We start from the raw sequence: 20,194 nt of genomic DNA on the forward strand, positions 1-20,194 counted from the left end.
ACTAGTGTACGACACGTTCTCGAAACCTGCTGACTAAAAAACCCAACAAGGGAGTCAAAATTTCAAGTTGAAGTTCAATCGTGAAAAGAAAAGTACAATGCTAACTCAGGGAAAATAGTGGCAAATAAAACCTTGCACTGACAAAACACTCACATCCGTGATAACAACACGTTTTATTCTAAAACATAATTTAATGTTTTATCCAAAACTGCCCAGCTTTTTGCTTTGCAGCTGGTGTGTGTTACAAGCTAAACCGAAGGCACTCAAGGTGCTTTCCAGCAATTAAAGCGCGTGACGGCAGCGGACACGGAATGCAATGATTGTTATTTGATGACCAAAGTTCCTTCTGGTATCAGGGTTCCCACCTTCACAGCCGGGTGGGGGAGTTTACGTTTCGGACAATCTCATCAGAAATGTTCGGGACTGGAACAGCGTGTAGGCTGCGTTTCTGTTCTTCAGAGGTTCATTTTGCTCATCCAAGCTGCATTGGTTCCTCTTGTGCATGTTGATTGAAGCTTGGCAAACAGCTGTCATAGATTTTATATATTCTTTCACTGAACTTTTCTTAGAAGTTAAAGTCTTGTCTCGTGTCGTCCTCCTAGACCCAATCTCGTGTATCGTCTGCTGGCATCCCCACTTCCTATACATGATATTAATATTAGATGTTTTCAGGTTGACTGTGAATGTAACCAGACATCAGGGGTGTCCAAACTTTTTCCAGCGAGGCCCACATAGTAAAAATGAAAGGATGCACGGGCCACTTTATTCTGTACTGTAGATATCGGGGGAAAAGCCATTATTAGTATCAACTTCGCTCTTTGCTTTTTCTTCGCCCCCAATTTTGCTGTTTTCTAAGTTTTCCAAATATTTCAATCTTCTTCTTAAATAATCTTTGTACATTTTCTTCTTGTAATTGACTTATTCCGATAATATTTTGACATTATTCTTGTAACATTCGAACTTTTTCCTCAACCTAATTTTTCAAAAAATTAAAACTTTATTCATTGTTTTGTTTCTCACAACCTTAAAAAAAAATTCTTTAAAATTTCAACTTATTGCTCCAAAGATGACGTTGTTTTTCCTCTTTCCTTACAACCTTCCTTACGACCTTTTCTCGTTGGATTATAACTTTTTATCATCTCTTAATATTTTGACTTTATTCTTGCGAATTTACTGCAAATGTTTCCGTTTTTGCTGTTCATTGCTTTTAAGTTTCCTCATCAAAGTACATTTAAACAACAAATAAATAAAATTTAAAAAAAACAACCGCCGGCCTCAAATTTCAATCGCTTTCAATCCTTTTGTTTAAATATCGCCAAATCCCAACAGCAGTTCCCTCATGGCACTTCACACATGGAGGTCATGAATGAAAACATAGAACCACTGAAACCCCACATGAGCAAGCACTTGGCGACGGAGGCAAGGAAAAAACTCCCTCTGGGGAACAAACCTCAAACAGAACCCAGGATTTGTGTCTGTCTCGACCAGTTGTGTTAAGAAATAAAAAAGGTGTAGAGGGATAGATGGTAGATCAAGCTAGCAGTCTGTGTCTCAGTCCAAGGAACATAGAGGAGTGCCTCTGATGCATATCAGCGCATCGGAGCGCAGTTCTAACTACAGTGTATATGCTTCAGCATACCCATGATTACCCATGATTGACTAATTCTAAAAAATTCTAGGAGTGGCAAGTAATTGTAAATTCTGGGAGCGCAGTGTTCAGATGGCTCCCGGGCCGCACTTTGGACAACCTTGCAATAGATCCACAGCTTGTTGTGGTTAAAAGAAACAAATCATTTAACCATCACTTTAAACGGAGCGTTATCATCTTAGTCAAGTGAGAGTATTCACTACAGCCAAGGGTGTCCAAAATGCAGCCAGTTTTTGTAGAAAAGGCGCAAAGCAAATAGAATAGGCGAGATGTTGATAACACAATAACAAATAGGCTGATAACACAATGTTTTATATACTGGAATACAGTGTATACAGTATATACAGTGTTTTGTTTTTAGTCTTTTTACAAAATAAAAGAATATATTAAAAAAAAGTACAAAGTCTCCAACGCATCCTTTGATTTTTTCAGTGTGCCGCTCTCGCATTGGCCAAGTGTACCTAATACTGTGTCCCGTGACGTAATCGCCAATTAGGTCATTATATCACTTTAGCAAGCTCTATCTACTCAGAAGCTGCGTATTCTTTCCTCAGCCGTTCTCATTCCTCACGGATTGATGTGTAGCATGGTGTCCGCCATGGGCGCGCCACTCCGGGTGTACGCACTGATGGACGGAACCAGGCAGCGTCCTCAGCATCATCGAGGCTCAGCCAATCAGCGCTCAGCTCCGGGCAGATTAACCCGCAGAGCCCCGGCGGTGCTCCGTAGTAGACCCACAAACAAGCTTCTCTGGCACAGCAGCAGACGGCGACTGTTTGATCAAAGCATTTCCGAATTGTGCCATAAATTGTTCTTTTTTTTGATGCATCGGTGACTGAATGCAAAAGAGCAGGAGATGGATGCTGACTCCACAAAAGGAGACAGCACGGATGCGATAGTGATGGATGGCTGTTCTGCAGAAGAAAGGAGCATCCAGGATACCTATCGCAGGTGGGTTTTATGTCGACATGCGTGTTAAGTCTTCTTTTTAAAAATGAGGCGTGCCACTGCTTGTTCACAACGATATCATCACCATCATCACTGCACAGGACACTTCATTAGGTAGGCTTGCACAATCTAATGACAGCCACTATCACAATCAATCATGCTTTCACAACGTTGCTGGTGTACGTTTCTCTCACGTTCAACTCATACTCTCCTATGTACGCATTCCAGCTGTATTTATTTAAGTGTGTGCAACTGGAGCTCTAGTTTGACTGCTTTATTCACTTTTCCTTTGTTATTTTGACTCCGTGGTATGAATGGTTTCATGTTTGTTCCTCTCTAGATGGAAACCACTACTTTTTTACAGCTACAGTATTTATTGTGTGTCCATGAATATGCACCGTCTCTTCCAAATGACATGATAAACATTCGAAACATTCATGCAGCCCGGGGGTGTCCAAAGTGCGGCCCGGGGGTCATTTATGGCCCGCGGCTGTTTTTTTAAATTTATTTATTTATTTTTTAAATTGGCACTCTGCAGTTCTAAAAATCCAATTAAAAGATAATAATAAAAAAAACAACAGCAAAAATGGGACAAAGAGCAGCAATTTTAGGAGAATAAAGACAAAATATCAGGAGAATACAGACATAATATTAAGAGAAAAATAGCATAAAGTTGAAATATTAATTACTATTTTTTTTTTTTTTTTTTAAAAACAAAGACTTTATCAAAACAAAGAATAAAGTTGCAGTTCTAGGAAAATGATGGAAGGTAAAAGCTATATTACGAAAACCAAGTCCAAATATAAGATTAAAGTAGAACAAAAAAGGTAGAAGAAGAAAGTGGAAATATTTGTAAAAAAAAAAACGTAAAAAAAGGAAAAACGAGCAAAAAAAGTGTAACAAAATGATTACAAGTTCATATGAAGAGTCACCGATAACAAAACACAAATAAATTCCATTTTAAAAAGTCACGGGTAACACAAAGCTGAAAAGCAGACCGTTTTTTTCTTTAAATATCCATCCATCCATCCATTTTCTATACCGCTTCATCCTCATTAGGGTCGCGGGGGCATGCTGGAGCCTATCCCAGCTGACTTCGGGCGACAGGCGGGGTACACCCTGGACTGGTCGCCAGCCAATCGCAGGGCACATATAGACAAACAACCATTCACACTCACATTCATACCTATGGACAATTTAGAGTCGCCAATTAACCTAACATGCATATTTTTAGAATGTGGGAGGAAGCCGGAGTGCCCGGAGAAAACCCACGCGCACACGGGGAGAACATGCAAACTCCACACAGAAATGCCCAGGGGAGAATCGAACCCAGGTCTTCCCGATCTCCAGGCTGTTCCTGTATTGGCCAACGTGCTAACCACTAGACCACCGTGCAGCCCAGAAATTATAATTACTTCACTAAAACATTACTAAGACTAAATTACATATTTTACATTCTTTAAATATCATTCTTTTAAAATCTACACGAGTTGGTTTGGAAAACGTACACGTGGCCCCTGCATCCTTTGCTTTTTCAGCATGTGGCCCTGAGTGGGGAAAGGTTTGCACCCCACTGATGTGTTCATCTGCACACTCTAATGAGGTCCAACTAAGATGAGGTCCCAAATTATACATAATTATGCACAGTATGACAATAATTTGGCATTCACCCAGCAAGCCAAAACATTAGGAACACCTCTGTGTGTGAGGCAGTACAGAAAAGACACAATAATAGCATGAAATGTTATTACTGTGAGCGTGTGAGTCTCACATCATTTGTTACTATTTAGAAGTAGTGAGAGACTACAAAACCTTACAATTGTAAAAATGTTCTATTCTTCACTAAATAAAAACACGCGATGCCCCATCTGGGAGCGGTGTACCCAATAAATTGCTTAGCAATAAATTCAACTACAACTTTTGTTTTATTGTGTGTTCCTGCATGTTTTCGAAGTAAAATTGTTCCCAGGAGGTTTCCCTGACGACGGAACAATAATAATTTCGCCATAATGGAGGGCCAAGCTTGCAGACACCTCCCTTGGACTATTTCTGTATTCACACGCTGAAATATTGATGCGTTGCGCCAATTGCCCGCCGTGTCTGTTCGTATCAGCCAGCACTTGGAACAATAGCAGAAATAATAAACAGGCTTTTAGCAGTGCTGAATGCATGCATGTACTGGAGAATATGAAACTAAATGATTTGATTTGTTGTTGTACAATCTTAGTTTTATCAGTCAAAACCACAGTACTCGCTTCTGCTGCTGTGCCCCGCTGACAATATCCATCACTGCGCCCTCTTAGGGGATGCACATTAAAAACAGTGTGAGGTCATATTGCCTGTGTTGACTTACTGCGTTGCCATAGCGACAATGACAGGAAGTGCGGTCGCATCCAGTGCACTGTGGAAAAACAAGCATGTGTTACACAGACGCGGCACACTCTCTCCCTCTACTTGAGTCACCACACGACCTCATTAAAGAGTCCTGGAAGTCAGAGCACCGCATCCCCATTCACACAAACATACATCTCTCGCCTACGTAAACACTATTTGACATTGGAAATACGGTCATGAGACTTTAATCCGCTCCGTTTGCTGTACTTTGATGAACACTTATGACAAGTGTAAAAAGAAGTGAACCACTGCTATAGAAAAGATAAAAACAATACAACACTTTAGCTTAACTTCGATGATCTACCCCAGGGGGTCGGGAACCTCGAGAGCCATGAAAGCCATATACTTTAAATCAGGGGTCACCAAACTTTTTTCTTGCGAGAGCTACTTTTAGAAAATGAAAATGGCCACGAGCTACTCATTTTTGTAGAAATGATTTTCATACCTTATTTCAACCCAAACAGATCAAATGGCCAGCTACCTGGTGCCCACGGGCACCACGTTGGTGACCCCTGGTTTAAAATGTATTTCCGTGAGAGCCATATAATATTTTTTTAACATCAAATACAACTAAATGTGTGCATTTGTAAGCAAGACCAACAATTTTAAAATATGATCCAACATCTGAATGTATTCCGTTGACTAACATTGCTATACTGATGCTAACCAACAATCAATAAAACACTTGCACCGTACTCCGTATCTTTCTTTCTTGTCGCCATCTTATTCATCAAAAGGGTTGGCTCCGCAGAATTAGCCAGCTGACTATTTCATGAAAGGAGGTAAGTTTACTTCCTGGCCTCTCAATACCCCGAGTAGGCTACCGCATTATCCAGTAATAATCACGTTTTGGTGGCTGACCCAGCAAATACCAGAAGGACAGCTGGCATTGGCTCCGGCCACCCGCCTTGCGGTAGGAAAAAGGATGAATGGATAACCTCAGTTATTACTCGTCATCTCGCAATCTTCTCCTCCTAACATTCCTTGTTGAAGCTACTCCTTGTCATAAAAAAAGGCAAAGAAAAAGAAAAATGCATGAACAGTTACTCCTTTGATGTTCATCTGCAGCCCGCCTGGTTGAGCCGGGCCTGACCCTGTGTCCGCAGAATGACATTCGGGAGTGTTACCCATCGAGCTAAAAGCCCGGACTGTCAACTCAATATCCAGTGCGACTCTTAAGGTGTGAGCGAGTGAGGTTCACCGACGTACATCCGCACACTGGCTGACACCTGTTACACTCGTCCCCTTAAACCTCACTCTCATTTGGGGAACCAATGCAGCCCGCCTGGTCCAGCCAGCCTGGTACATCTGCACAGCCACACTGGCTGGCACCCGTTACATGTCGTTTTCAGGTTGTCACTCTGAAAAGATGACATTTTCCCCATCAGTTTGGTCAAATGGTGATTTGTACGACTGCCGGGGCATTCACCTCTATAAGCTTAGCTGGGTTCTGTGTTCTTGCACCTCCTGTTCATCCGTGTTATCAGGATTTACACAGCCTTCTCACATCACGGGATGGGATTAGATGTGCGTGTGATTTCTTACGTTTTTAATGTAAAAATACATTTGCAAACATTTAACAAAACCTTCTTTCATGTTGTCATCATGTGGTCACTTGTGTAGGATTTTTTGGCTAAGAAACTAATTTAACCCATTTTGGAATAATGCTGTAACAAGAAAATGTGGAAAAAGTGGAAGTGATGTGAGTACTTTCCAGATGCACTGTGTTCTTCCTCTCATCCGTCCTCCTCAGTGGAATCCCGGCTGTGTCGCTGTGCCCTCCCGATAGCGGGCATCCTGGCCAAGCTGAGCGGGAGCTATGTGATGGTTGCAGCAGCCTTGACGGACCGTCTTCCTCCACTCAGCTTCATCACAAAGTATGTGTGAGTGACGGCTGCACTGGGTTTAATGATATACAGTACAGCCATGCATGAGGTCAGGCAGAAAGCCATACAAGGGCTTTGAAATTGGTAAAATAGTGCGTCGCTGCCACTTTACACAACATCCAATACAAGAGCTGGATCAGAAAGTCTGCCTTCACAAAGACAATGTCCAGTTTTGTTGACGGTATTACAATCTAACCGTATTTACTATTGTTGTGCTGGAGTAGAACTGGACTGTGACTACATAAACCCTCTAAATTAGAAACATCTGTCATTACAATATAGAACAGCTGTTTCACACCACAATAATAAAAATCACACCAACATTAAATACGTGGGCCTGCTAGCTGTGTCTCTGTGACGTGCCTTGTTGGCAGGGCTAAAACTACTTTAAGCTCAATACTTGTGCTACTTGAATTTTCTATAGTGAACGGAGAAACGATCCGCTGCTAAATGGCAAGTTTCAAGTCAACCAGACTTATGGCGTGAGGGGTGCGGCCTTTTAAACCTGGTCATCTGCATGCCTATCAGGTCGAGTGGTACAATCTTTTTCAAGGGCTCTTTACTCATTTTCAATTTTATGCATTATTGGATGTTACTAGATTGTGCATGTGTACCTAATATTGTGGCAAGTGACTGCATATGATGGAATGACTATCATTTCTCCCCCCCCAAACTTCAGCTCCCCCGGGGCTCAGCAGAACTCCCAAAATGTTCCCACAGCAGACCTTGCACCGCTCTCAATCCAAACAAATGCGGAGACCCGAACAGCACCGTTGGCTCTAATGCAGAGGGGGGTGTGCTGGTGAAAGTGGGACACAGCTGCGGTTCAGCCCATCAGACGTCTCGCCAGGATGAAGTGGCGAGATGTCACTGGCTGCACGGGTCAAGAGACGGCGACGCGCAGAAACGGACGCAGCGCCGCGTGGTGACAGCTTGGTGCGCTTCCTGACATGCATGCGTATCAACGTGATATGTAACTGCTGTATGACGTAACATATGGATTTGTCGTTACCAACAGGGGTGGAGGACTCGACTGCTTTGTGAGAAGGTAAGAGCACACTTTGAAAGTGTCACTCAAAAATGTAAAATGTATAAAAAAACACTTACTGCGTCTTTGACAGCTCCTCCTTCTGTGGTCCTGCTTTCTTCTTCCACTTGACAGTTACTCCCAGCTGCTGGTGGAATACCCGCTAGAGGTTCTTGTGGGATGTGCCTTACTGCTCCTCGGATGTTCACTGGCTGGCCTCTTCATCGGTCCACTGCCTGACTTCTCGGAGCCTCTGCTGGCGAGTGTGCTTGTGAAGTACTCCTGTCGTTGTAGTAGCGTATCAACATAGAGAGGGAGTATTTCTTACTAGTCGTCTGTTATCAAATCTTGCATGCATCGTACTCGTGAACGTGGACTGCCATGCGAGTGTAAAAAGAAGTTAGGAGGTGAGGTGTGACTTGTAAAAACTACAAAACGTGTACTCACCTTTTGTTGAGTTCGAGTGAAAGTGTAGGACGATTCTGCCAATCCCTTCACAGCATACACTGTTCTTTTATTACTGTTGTTGCCATGTTGTACTGAGCAGCCAGGATAGCCAAGTATAGTTTGTAATGCTTTCTATCATCGCAACATCCATTTGCAGTTCTGTGGTTGTCATATTTGTCCTTTTTGTGACAAAAACGACACCAAAAAGCCGAACAAAAAGCCAAATACACTGATGTATCAAAGCCCACTGAGCTGGAGTCTTGCAGTTTCATGGGAGGACTAGGTTCCGACTTTTGTGTGACTTTAGTCCGTGGGCGGAGCTGAACTGGGGCGAGAAACCTTTCAGGCACAATGATAAAAAAAATTCACACAAAAAAATACTTTTGTAAATAACTAAATACAATTTTAAGTAAATACATATCAATTTTAAAAATATGGGCCATTATTTTATTCAAAAAAATAATAAAGTTTGAAGTTTTTGCATGTTTATGTTTGTTGCAAGTGTCCCACTTTGACAGTCCTTGAACGCACCATCGTACGTGCGCTAGCCTTCGTCCACTCTGCACAGATTGTCAACTATACTGTATTTTTATCGTTTTTCTTTCACTTCATATTTGCTCCCAAATGCTGATACTCTGTGGGAATGCATAAAGGTAAAGTTTGATGACGTTATTGAGCGCTAATATGTATATTTGTTGTGTGCACAGCTTCAAGGTAATTCATGCTAGCACTGTTAGCACACACATCAAGCAGCGGCGCTATCATCTTCTCTCTGAAAAACAAAGTCCAAGCTTATAGTGGTGGATGGTGGGTCTGTATTCACTTTGTGCTTTTAATTTGATGTTGTTGCTGTCTTAGTTTTACACAATACATACTAAATGAGATCAATTACATAGCTATACCACCACCACCACCACCACCACCACCTCCGGTCCGCGGAGATGTGTGGGAACACGAGCCGGGCCGTGGGTCCAAAAAGGTTGTGGACCACCGCTTTAAATGATTAAAAAAAGAAATAATAACAACCACTCCACTTTTATACACTCAAGTATATTGTTTGCAAAAATTGAACTCATACTGCGGTTTGGAATTGTAAATAAGACCACCCTCGGCCCAGTGTTAATTAACATTTGCATCAGGACTTCAGTCTCATCATAAGATGCACTGAATTAGATCAGATTACACTCACTTTCATCAAAAACATCAAAAAGGTGTTCCTACAGGAGGCTAATTAATTATTCCACTATGTACTAGTATGAGTTTTGGAGACAAACCATAGATGGACTGCTTTTCAAGTCTTAATATAAGGCAATATATAGCATCCACACAGTCTTTTGTTTTGATTTTTGTCCATGTGCGTGTGGTCTCCTCAGGGCTTTGAGCCACGAGGGACAGACATCGGCATTCGCCAGTCCAGCTTGTCCAAGCTGCAGGAGAACACTGGCCCAGGGAAAGCATTGTCCCTGTTGCCACAGCAGCTCACTCAAAGGTCAGTGGAGAGTTTGGGCGGAAGGCATGCTTTCGACATCAGCACTGCACTAAAGTCTTAGGTCATCACTTTAAATGACCTTTTTCCACAGCATTTTCACACTATCACCAATACAGTTTTGTCTGCGTCACTTGTAGCACTGCTCCTGAAGGAGAAGGCATCCACAACACCTCAGGACTACGATTGAAGAGGATGCTAGCCACAGACTCGACTTCAGAGTCATTCCTATGTGATGCCCCAGGTAAATCAGTCTTGATTAGTACGTCACACAAATCATTGGAAGATCAGCTATGATAGATAATCGATTCAACACTACACTACATTATGAATATAAATATAATGCTGTTGTAGCTCAACCTTGCATCGCTGACATTGTATTGTTCTTTGAACCACAAATAGACTGAATGAAGAGTCAAATACAGAGTTGTTTCACATGCTAGAAGAAAGGATGAGTCACAGGTGGCCCTATTGTATGTTGACTCCATCTGTCTCCTCTGCACAGGCCAGCGTTTAGCCCAGCTGGTATTTCGCTCAGAAAACTCAGCCAGTCTCTGGAGCCTGAAGGCCATCCACGCCATGTGTGAGATGGAACAATCGAGAGTACGCTCTGATCTATACTCATGCTTCCACGCCACCTTTAGTCCTCGCCCATCTGCTTGCTTCTTCAGCTCCTTAGTAATCATCCTGTGTTGAAATGTTGGCTCCAATGCAACGTAATTGGTTAATTTGTTTGGGAATGTGTTCAAAAACATTTCCCTCGTCTGTCGCAGATACGCTCCCAGGCTCAGTTCCAGGATGTGTGCCAGCAGCATGTGAGAGCTGAGGCTGAAGCGGTGTCCAGAAGTGGCTGCTGTCCAAGCTGGTCTCTAGGAAATTACTTAGCAGTCCTCACTAATGCCTCCTGCTGCCGAAGCCTAACCTCACACCAGGTAGCTTTTCCAAAAAACACACAGACCGCCATCAAGGGATCTTGAGTTCCCCGGTCCCAACAATATTTTTAACAGGTTTAAAAGCTGTTTTTACCATTGCCTTTAAGGTTATTTTTCTTCACCTCAGGTCTCGGAGGCTCTTAATCTTCTCCGGAGGTGTGCTCCTTACTATCACGAAGGCCACCTGGTGGAGGCCTGTTTTCAGACACACAAGTATGGCAGCTGTTCTTCTGTCCCATCTCACTGCAAACAATCTCGGATAGTTTTCCAAATTCTACACTTCCTGGTTGATAAAGACTTCCTCAGCCCACAGACAGCGGAATATCAGATCCCAACGCTCAAGTACAGTCTTCTGTTTCTACCGGTCAACAAAGGGGAACGCATGATGGAGATCTACATGAGGAGCCTGAAGGGAAGAGATCTAACGTACAACAACACGACTGTCACTGGCATGGATCTTGGAATCAAGCAGGCACTGTTCAAGTATTATCTCGCAAGAGACTCAGTGTTCCCGGTCCTTGCAGTCATTTCCCTTCTCTTCACAATGACCCTCTATCTCCACTCTCTCGTCATGGTGGCGTTATCTGTGCTAGCGATCACAGGATCCCTCCTCACTTCCTATTTCCTCTACAAAGTAGCATTTCGCTTGACTTTCTTCCCCTTGGTTAACCTCACGGCAGCGCTTATTCTCCTGGGAAGCTGCTCCAATCAAGTTTTTATCTTTGCCGACTTCTGGAATCTGCAGCGGTCCCAGAAGCCCTCGGCCTCCTTGGGGAAGCGAGTACACAGGGTTTTGCAGGAAATGGGCTATTTGATTCTAGCGTCAGGATTGACCTCCAGTGCGGCTTTTTTCTCTGGATATCTCAGCAGCATCACAGCTATCAGATGTTTCTCCGTTTATCTCGGCACCGCCTCCTTGGTCAGCTCTTTTTTGGCGTTGGTGTGGCTGCCGTGCGCGTTTATCCTGCATGAGCGCTACACAGAAGCATCCTCTGCATCCGTGCCGCCGCAGGGATGGAAGCCCTGTTGCACTAAAAACCCTGTCGGATTTTGGGATGCGAGCTCACGCAAGAGGTGCCTCTTCACATTTGGGCAGAAGCTAAGAGAACTGAAACGAGGTCTTGCTGACATGTCAAATTTAGTGTTCCTCAAAATCCTGCCTTGTGGAGTGGTAAAGTTTCGCTACATCTGGGTGTGCTGGTTCGCAGTGCTGGCTGCGGGTGGCACGTACATGTCCTGCTTTGACCCGGGAATGAAGCTCCCCACCCTTGACAGCACCGTCACTCAGCTTTTCCGCTCCAGTCACCCATTTGAGAGATACGACGCCGAATATCGTCACATGTTCATGTTTGAGAGACAGACGAATGGAGAAGACAGGCCCGTGACATTGATGCTTGTTTGGGGAGTCAAACCGACGGACAACGGAAATCACTTTGACCCAAAAAGCAATGGCTCTTTGGTTCTCGATCCAGACTTTACAATGAGCAAACGTGATGCTCAGGTTTGGTTGAGGGACCTGTGCGGACGAGTGCAAAACCAAAGCTTTTACTCTGCCCCGTCCGCTGTAGACAAAGAGGCGATGACAGATAATGTCTGTCTTGTGGACCAGCTCATACACTGGGTATCTCTCAGAAGGTGCTCAGAGAGTCGCGATGCACTTAATCTTTGCTGCAACGACATCGCTTTCCCATTCTCCCCTAGCGTCTTTGAGAGCTGCTTGAGCATGATGCTGGCAGAGAGGTCAGCTGAGGGCCATCTGACCAAAGGGGGAGGGCTGTACTTCCAGCCAGATGGCCGCATCGCCGCCCTGGTGCTGGCATTCAAAACCACATACAGCTACAGCTTCAACTTCAACCAAACGAGTGTTTTCTACAGAGAAACCCTGGCGTGGTTTAACAAAGAAATATCAGGAGCTCCAAAAGGGCTGGAGAAAGGCTGGTTCATCAGCCAGCTGTCTCTTTTTGACCTACAGCAAGCTTTGAGCTCGGAGACACTAGCAGTAGCCGGCACCTCTGTGTCGCTTACATTTATTTTGCTTCTCATAACCACCTGGAGTATTCCATTAAGTGTTTACGGGACTGTAGCTGTGGGTGGCAGTGTGTTTGTCACCGTTGGACTCCTGGTCCTCCTCGAGTGGCAGCTTAGTGGCATTGAGGCTCTGTTGATCACATCTGCAGCCGGGCTGTCTGTTGACTTCGTGGCCAACTACTGTATTTCCTACTGCTTTGCTCCTCATTCTGATAAAATAGGAAAAGTAGCACATTCCACAAAGAGGATGGGATGTCCCGTAGCAATAGTTTCTGGTGCTTTTTTCTGCACTGGGCTCATCATGTCACCTTCGACTGTGTTGCTCTTCAGAAAATTGGGGATTTTCTTATTTTTGGTGAAATGTGTAGCATGTGGATTTGCAACTTTCTTTTTCCAGTCACTGTGCTGCTTCTTCGGCCCTCAGAGGAACTGTGGCAGGATTCCACTCCCTTGTTTGTCAGACCCGCCTGGCGGGACGGTGTCTTCTTGCTCAGGGGCAGAAGAAGGCTCCCTGCCGACTAACGGGGCTTTTGACAGAGCTAGATTGAGGAGGGCTTATGAAAAAGAAGCAGGTGGCTACCTCTACTCGAACCAGCAGAGAGGGAACCAGATGGGAACCAGAGGGCCGGAACAGTACGAGCTGCAACCTTTAGCCTATCGACTGAGTGACAGCTTTGAGAACAGCACCTGCACCAGTAAGTTGTCCAACAGGCCTTCTGTGCTGTCTGATGAGATTGAATACTGCGGGAGTGATGCAGCCTTGGCGGGGGAAAGTGGGCAGACGTGCCAAGCACCTGTAGCTCTGCAGACCTCTTCTCCATACAAAGAGAACTCAATGCGATCTGTGGGTGCCGCAAAGGATGAAATGACTCTCGGCAAGAGGTTGTGTAAATCTTGTCAGGATCCTTCTAGCACACTGCAACACTGGACCAATAAAACATTCTCCTCGTCTTCTAGCATAGATGAGACCATAATAAGCCACACCCTTGAGACCACTGACCAGACATGTCTGTGCACAGATGAGCAAACCACAGAGGAGCAACTCCTTCAGGCCTCCTCTCAGTCCATTAGCTCCTGCGAGTTCCTGGATGATTCTAATGAAACATGTTTGAGCGACATTGAACCAGGGCCTTCCAATGCCCAGCAAAGTTACGGAGAAGCTCAGTTACAACCGGGACACCTGAATGGGAAGAGAGACACATTACATCTCTCACTCAGGGAGACAGTTTATGAGACCTGTGGGAAAGGTCGCAGCAGTCAGACTGAGGACGTTGTCATTTTACCCAATAGCAAGCCGGATTTACCAGACGTTTGGATTAAAAGAGATGGACGAGAGGAGACGCTATAAGCGAAGAACACTGTGCATTAATTGTCTTAATATCTTTTCACAAGGACATTAGCCCATTAGCCCAACATATTTGTATTACAAGCACTGACTTCAATAGGACAACGTTTTCTGTCGAAACGACATAGCACACAAACAAACGTGCAACCACAGCCTTTTTTTTCCTTTTACACTTAATCTCAAGGTTATGCAATGGTTTTACCTTACATTTATTTAGGAGAGGAACAGTGGCTTCTTTACTTTCCACTCCCCTCTGAAACACAGAGAACAGGGTTTTTTAAAGTGTGAGGTGCCAGAAGGGGAAGCGCAACAGCTTGAGAAAAATAAAGAAAACCTTTTTTAAAGCTGACTTTTGTTATATTAGTGCAAAGTAAACCGATTTTTACTTCGTACAGTGAGTGACTAAAAAGGCTCCCGAAATTAAATTTTTGGGGGAGTAGGGGAGGCCTCAACTGTATTATATTTGCTGAGTGGAGGCTCCCCACGTCACATTTTAGAGTAACTTGGGTCAAGACCCTGGCAACCTTTAAAAGAATTTTAGATTTGAGTTCTCGGGTAAAACTAACCAAAAGAAACATCAAGGGAAGCAGTGAAGAGGAAACGTAAGACCAGAAATCTGCTGCTAGTCAACATCATACAGTTTGTGTGCTAAATATTGTATCGTAAATGTCAACTATAAGGATGGTTGGTATGGAAAAGGTAGACACCAGGTAGCTAACACTTTAAAGATCGATCTTGTCTTTTGTCAGCAGAGGGCACAGTTGGAACATTCAGATTTCAAGAAAAAGGGCCCTGCAAAATACACAATGAATGCAGTACAGGATAAAAATACAATGCATCGATGCAGTTTTCTTCATGATGACAATGTTCTTTGTTTTGTGTGGCCATCGAGGAAGTCAAAGCCAGTTCATTGTGTGTCATAACTTGTGAAAACTGAATGCAGTTTATTCTCGTGCCCGTGACCAATTTACCACATCCACGCTAAAGGCAAATGAGTGTAATGCAAATTAAGTATGTGTGGATGTCTGTGTATTCTGTGTAGATCAAAGTGTGCTTATCCTTTTCTAATGACATGAATAATTGTTTACTTTGTGGCAAAAAAAGAAAACTATCTTTTGAACAGAAAGGTTTGATTTAGACCCAATCTCAGTGTCTCATCATTGCCATGCAAAACAATTATTGAACAAAATGTGCCAAATGTCTATTGACTGCAGAAATACCTGTTGTGTGTATTTGTGTGCCAAAAAGGTAAAACAGAAATGTTCATCTTGTTTCTTAAGTGTACCTTTTCTCATAGGTGACAAGGCTTCACAATAAATCCATACAGTCTGCCTTAAGAAGGAATCGTTTATTCCAGGCTTCCCTTCAGAAAAATGAGAGCACTTCCAAGGTTGTTTCCAAACCGCTGATAATAAAACAATATTTTCTTGCAGCCTAGGATTTATTGGCTTTTTATCATGGGACCCAACACATTACCATGAAACTAAAAGCACATAGAAAACAGATGACTAGATATCGCCACTGTCCGATGATAACCTCGTAAGTAAGTACCGCTACACTTTTGACTATTTAACACAACATGATTGTTCGTGTTCTCTTGCAGGCACGCTTAACTAATGCAAACACGATTTACAAGACCTTGCTTTTAACCTTTTCGAAGACAAGCAAGGATGCTCAACACCAGGGACTTCGTGATAATACACCAAGTGTCCACAACCTTTGAGCAGATGATTTCAATTCAGGTACCGTACATTCCCAGCCCCAAGTCTGATTGGTGTATGCTGGGCAAAGTTGAGTGGCAAAATTAGCAACTGAACTACAAATTATGCTATTTTTCATGTAAAATAAAAATAAAAAATATAACTATCCATTTATAGTAGACACCCATAATTACATGACACATATGTTCTTGCCAAACAAACATGGTTGGGCAACGAGCATCGACGGAAACCGGGGCTAACGTTCCGATTCTTCCGGGATCGCTCATTTTTAAAATTTCGATTCCTCATTTAGATGATCGACCAGCCTGCCGACTGGAAAAAATGGGCGCATTACACCAATGAAGAAGAAGCTGGCGAACACCAACGAAGAAGAAGCGGAGGTGGAGGAAGTGTTTCTGTTCATCCAGGGACGGTGTGTGACGGCGCTCGAAAGTTTGGCTGCAAGAAAAATGGGTCGGCGCAGTGCAACATTTACAAGGCCATCATATTACGAAAAAGTGGACTCAAGGTGTACAGAGTTCCCAGTTTTGACGCACTACGCCGGACTTCTTCCAACAGGCCAAGTAAGTCAAACAATAAATTCCGTCTATCTTATGACAACATTGAAGCAGCAAACATTTTTAGACTTTACCCTGCGAATACGGTGGGCAACTCAAATATCCAGCTCTGTTTTCATGAGGTTTTCACAAATAAAAATCATTTGTGAACGTGCACTCATAGGTAAAGATACTTGAAAACATTTAATGGTTTGATATTTATACACAGGTTGAAAATAGCCTGTGAGAGATTCATAGTGAAGTAATTCATAAAAAGTTCATGTAATTAAAAAAAATTCAGACAAACAGAATTGAGAATTGTTAGGAAGCGGAATCAAAAAGAGGAATCAATCAAATTCAAACGATGCCCGACCCTAAACATAGATGTGTCCTAAAAAAAAACAATGTTTTTTTTTTTTTATATTTAACAGTAAAAGATTGTATTTCTCCTCAAAATAAAATGCAAGTCAGAGACGTGGTTACCATCAGACAGCAATGATACGTTCACAGAAACCCATCTTTCCTGGAAAAACTGAATGTATCAAAGCGTCACAGCAGAATCCACCTTGGAGCCAATGTGGAAAGCGGTTTTCAGACGGGTGGTGGTTTAGCATCAGTCCACATCCACCCAGTCCTCTTGGGCCCAGTCAGGTAACTGTGTTGAATATTCAAAGTCTGGTCCTTTGTAGCGCAAAGCGTGCAGGTACATGATGAGCTCCTTCTCGGTGGGGTCAGCTCGCACTAGTTTGCACTCACTACAGAGGTGGTCTCTGGTGGTCGTTTGGCTTCCATTCGATTGGTCTTGAGCTTGTTGGATTGAGGTTTTGTCACCACTAACGGTGCTCTGTTCTGCCTCTGTCAAGATGGACTGTGGCATAACTTCCCCACAATGCATCTGGTGAGCTTCTCCACTTTTCTCAGTTCCACATGACCCATCACCCAATTTCTTGTCCAAACGCCTCTCTTTTGATAAAATGCTCCCATTGTCAGATAAATCCAGCAGGTGCAGGCTTTCCTGGCGCTGATGTTCCTTTACCAGAGCCTCCAGAATCTCCTCGTCGCTCTTTCCCACCAGCCCACCTTTCCCCCTGTGAGGACCCCAGGCAGAGGAACCATAGATGGGATCATTGAGGATAGGGAAACCCAGGTACTGAAGGTGCACCCGAATCTGATGGGTGCGGCCCGTAAGGGGTAAACAGCGCACGACACTGGTCTTCCCGTTAAAGCTAAGCCTTTGGAACACTGTACGACACTCTTTTCCCTTAGGGTCAACGCGGCACAGTCCGATTTTAAAGGACACAACCAGGATGGGCTCCTCGCAGATCACCTCACCTTCTGGAAACTCCCCTTCGACTCGGCAAACATACTCCTTTTCAAGCTGTTAGAAGGACACATGATCTATTTACAATAAAACTATCTCGCTCTTGCGCAAGCAATGGGAAACAAGCAATAACCCCCCAGGAGCCTTAAAGAATGAACTTACTTTTCTGTCTCTCACCAGCTGGTCCAGTTTCTTTGACACCTCTAGTGTCCTGGCAAAGAGCAGCACCCCTGAGGTGAGTCGGTCCAGTCTGTGGACTGTGTGCAGCTCAGAGACGCCCCGCTCTTTACCCAAGATGAAAATCACCGTGTTGTGTCGGAAGCGGCCGCAGGGATGGACGGGGATGGAGGCGGGCTTGTCGACGACGAGGACTTCACCGTCGTCCACCAAAACCTCCAGAGGCTTCCCAACCACGGGGGGCTCGTGGCGGTGCACGGTATTCCTCATGTGGTCATTATTCTGTTGCAGGGACAAGGCGGAAGACTAAACATAGGTGCTTTTACGTCAAATCAATGCCTTTTTTCAATGCCCAACGGAACCTCTGAAGCTGATGCTTAAGTTGTAGAATTTGAACACAACTTGCAGGGATAAAATGGCTGCATAAGACCTTAGCCAACTTAACAGGATTACAGTACCTGTGCATTTGTTTTACTTTCATTTTTTAGCTTTTTCACAACCAAAAAAAGAACTGGCCACTTGTCAAAAGTTGTTATCAAACGTAAGGTAAGACTGCCTTTAATGAGGTTCTAAGTCAAATAGATTTTTTTGGTAGTTTTGAGACAATTCTAAGCTACATTGTGCATGTTAAGCCTGTTAGTACACATTATACTGGACACTGGACACTTTAAGAGTTCATAATAAATGACCTCAAAATAAATAAATAAGACATAAATTGCGATCTCAATTCACAGGAACACACAGTTGAATTTCTAAAAGAAGATTTAAAAAAAAAAACTTAATGAGCTGCACTACAAGCAAACACTGCTATTTTCCACTAAACCGTACCATTGTTGGTATGATGGACGACATTTCCTTCTCCCTCTCCCCACCCCCAGTGAGCGTTGCCGGCCAGGGCAAGTTGACTCCACTGCCCTGATTGTACCCAAGGACTGGCCGACAACAAGCGAGGCTCGCTGGCTACCGTTCATCAACTTTTCTTTGCGTGCGTGTGTTTCTATTCATTTCTATCAACAAAGTACCCCATCAACTGTCCTTCTGGGACCTCCCATGAAGAATGGCAGAATGAAAGACAATTGGAAGTCAAGACAATGAAGTCTAATAATAATTTCAAAAACTCAATTTCTTCGAAACAAAAGCACATGGTGCGATAAAATAGCGTCCAGGAGAATTGTGATGTTAATTCCAAGCAAGTAAATTGTGATTCATATTTTTTTGCAAAATTGTGCAATCTTTTTCCAGCTAAGTAAGCTAACTTTAAACTACATGAATGAGAAAATAAACAGATTTTTAGTTCCTACAGGAAGCTAGTTAACATAATGTGGGGTGAGCAGAGGCCCTAACTGTATCACTGTGTCTTGTTTTATGACGTCACTGACCTTGAGGACCACTGAGAGATCCTCCACAGGAGTTTCATTCAGGCGGATGCGACCCTCTCTAGCAGCCCTTTGGTAATATTCAATGGACTCAGCTCGGAACTCACTCTCGAACACTTCCAAAAGGCTCTTCCCTATCCAGCGACCTTTGCAGTAGGTCTTGAAGTCAAAGAAATACGGATGCACTTTACGAAGACCATCCTCAAAGTAGTACGAGGTCTCGTCGAAATGTGCCTGACTGAAACTGACACCCGGGTTACGCTTCTGCGGAGGAGGCACGTATCTCTCGCCGGGCTTGAGCTTCTTACCCCCGGCTCCCCTTCGCTTCTTTACCCAGCCACTCGCTTCCGATAGCGCGTCGCTTTTACGTTTGCCGGTTACGTTGGCCTCGTCCGCCGTGGTTCCCTCTGTCGGTGCCGTCTTGCTTTCTTCCACCAGCTCCATGGAAACTGTGACGTTATAACGTGTAAAAATGCAGAAACGACACAGACTAACTTTGGCGCCCAGCCGTGTCTTCTGTGGGGAGTCTCCGGCTAACAACTTGTCACCTGAATGGCTATTACGACTGAAAATAGCTCTGTTCTGGAAGTTATATTTGACAGAACTGGGAAGAACACACAAAACTTTGTTTACCAACTGCCTTGTAGCTTCAAAACGAGTTAAGGATGACACATATGATGTTATCGGTCCAACATTTCTCACAGACAAACCAGCGTGCATCGTCAAGAGGTCCTTCTGATACAGCGGTCGCACATATGACGTCACTTTGTAGTCTTAACATGTATGTAGTTTATACAGTTTGGTTAGCAGTTTACTCTGAAGTTCTAAGGCATTTTTTGTGCTTCCTGTATTGTATGTTTACAGCAAAATGTATTATTACATGGGTGCTATTCTGTTTTTACTATTCTATGTTCATCCATTT

General features: G+C 43.7%; 2 protein-coding genes across 6 annotated transcripts in view; one reads left to right on the plus strand and one right to left on the minus strand.

The window, feature by feature from the left end:
- disp2 (dispatched homolog 2 (Drosophila)) overlaps nucleotides 1–15,574 on the plus strand; it is a 38,336-nt gene extending 22,762 nt beyond the window's left edge. For 3 of the 4 annotated variants that reach the window (XM_054797432.1, XM_054797433.1, XM_054797434.1), the window contains 10 exons: nucleotides 2,497–2,599; nucleotides 6,744–6,867; nucleotides 7,556–7,812; nucleotides 7,895–7,924; nucleotides 8,039–8,162; nucleotides 9,724–9,839; nucleotides 9,977–10,080; nucleotides 10,342–10,439; nucleotides 10,610–10,768; nucleotides 10,896–15,574. In XM_054797432.1, coding sequence (XP_054653407.1) covers nucleotides 2,497–2,599; nucleotides 6,744–6,867; nucleotides 7,556–7,812; nucleotides 7,895–7,924; nucleotides 8,039–8,162; nucleotides 9,724–9,839; nucleotides 9,977–10,080; nucleotides 10,342–10,439; nucleotides 10,610–10,768; nucleotides 10,896–14,144 — 4,364 coding nt within the window. In that variant the 3' untranslated portion in view covers nucleotides 14,145–15,574. The remainder of the gene's footprint in view (nucleotides 1–2,496; nucleotides 2,600–6,743; nucleotides 6,868–7,555; nucleotides 7,813–7,894; nucleotides 7,925–8,038; nucleotides 8,163–9,723; nucleotides 9,840–9,976; nucleotides 10,081–10,341; nucleotides 10,440–10,609; nucleotides 10,769–10,895) is intronic. The other variant, XM_054797435.1, reaches the window with a different exon arrangement.
- rpusd2 (RNA pseudouridine synthase domain containing 2) lies at nucleotides 8,034–20,085 on the minus strand. Of its 2 annotated transcripts, XR_008573525.1 has the most exons (4): nucleotides 19,276–20,085; nucleotides 17,882–18,178; nucleotides 8,351–17,776; nucleotides 8,044–8,185 (listed from the first exon to the last, which is right to left on the minus strand). XR_008573525.1 is itself a non-coding variant. In XM_054797439.1 (3 exons), exons 1-3 carry the CDS (start codon nucleotides 19,990–19,992, stop codon nucleotides 17,012–17,014), a joined length of 1,779 nt encoding a protein of 592 aa, XP_054653414.1. In that variant the 5' UTR covers nucleotides 19,993–20,085; the 3' UTR covers nucleotides 8,034–17,011. The 2 variants fall into 2 exon arrangements, 1 of the variants encoding a protein (XP_054653414.1); XM_054797439.1 differs by having other exon boundaries at nucleotides 8,034–17,776.
- Nucleotides 20,086–20,194: the final 109 nt, after the last annotated feature.

Source organism: Dunckerocampus dactyliophorus, chromosome 13 (assembly GCF_027744805.1).
Source record: "Dunckerocampus dactyliophorus isolate RoL2022-P2 chromosome 13, RoL_Ddac_1.1, whole genome shotgun sequence".
In the NCBI taxonomy this organism is placed as follows: Eukaryota; Metazoa; Chordata; class Actinopteri; order Syngnathiformes; family Syngnathidae; genus Dunckerocampus; species Dunckerocampus dactyliophorus.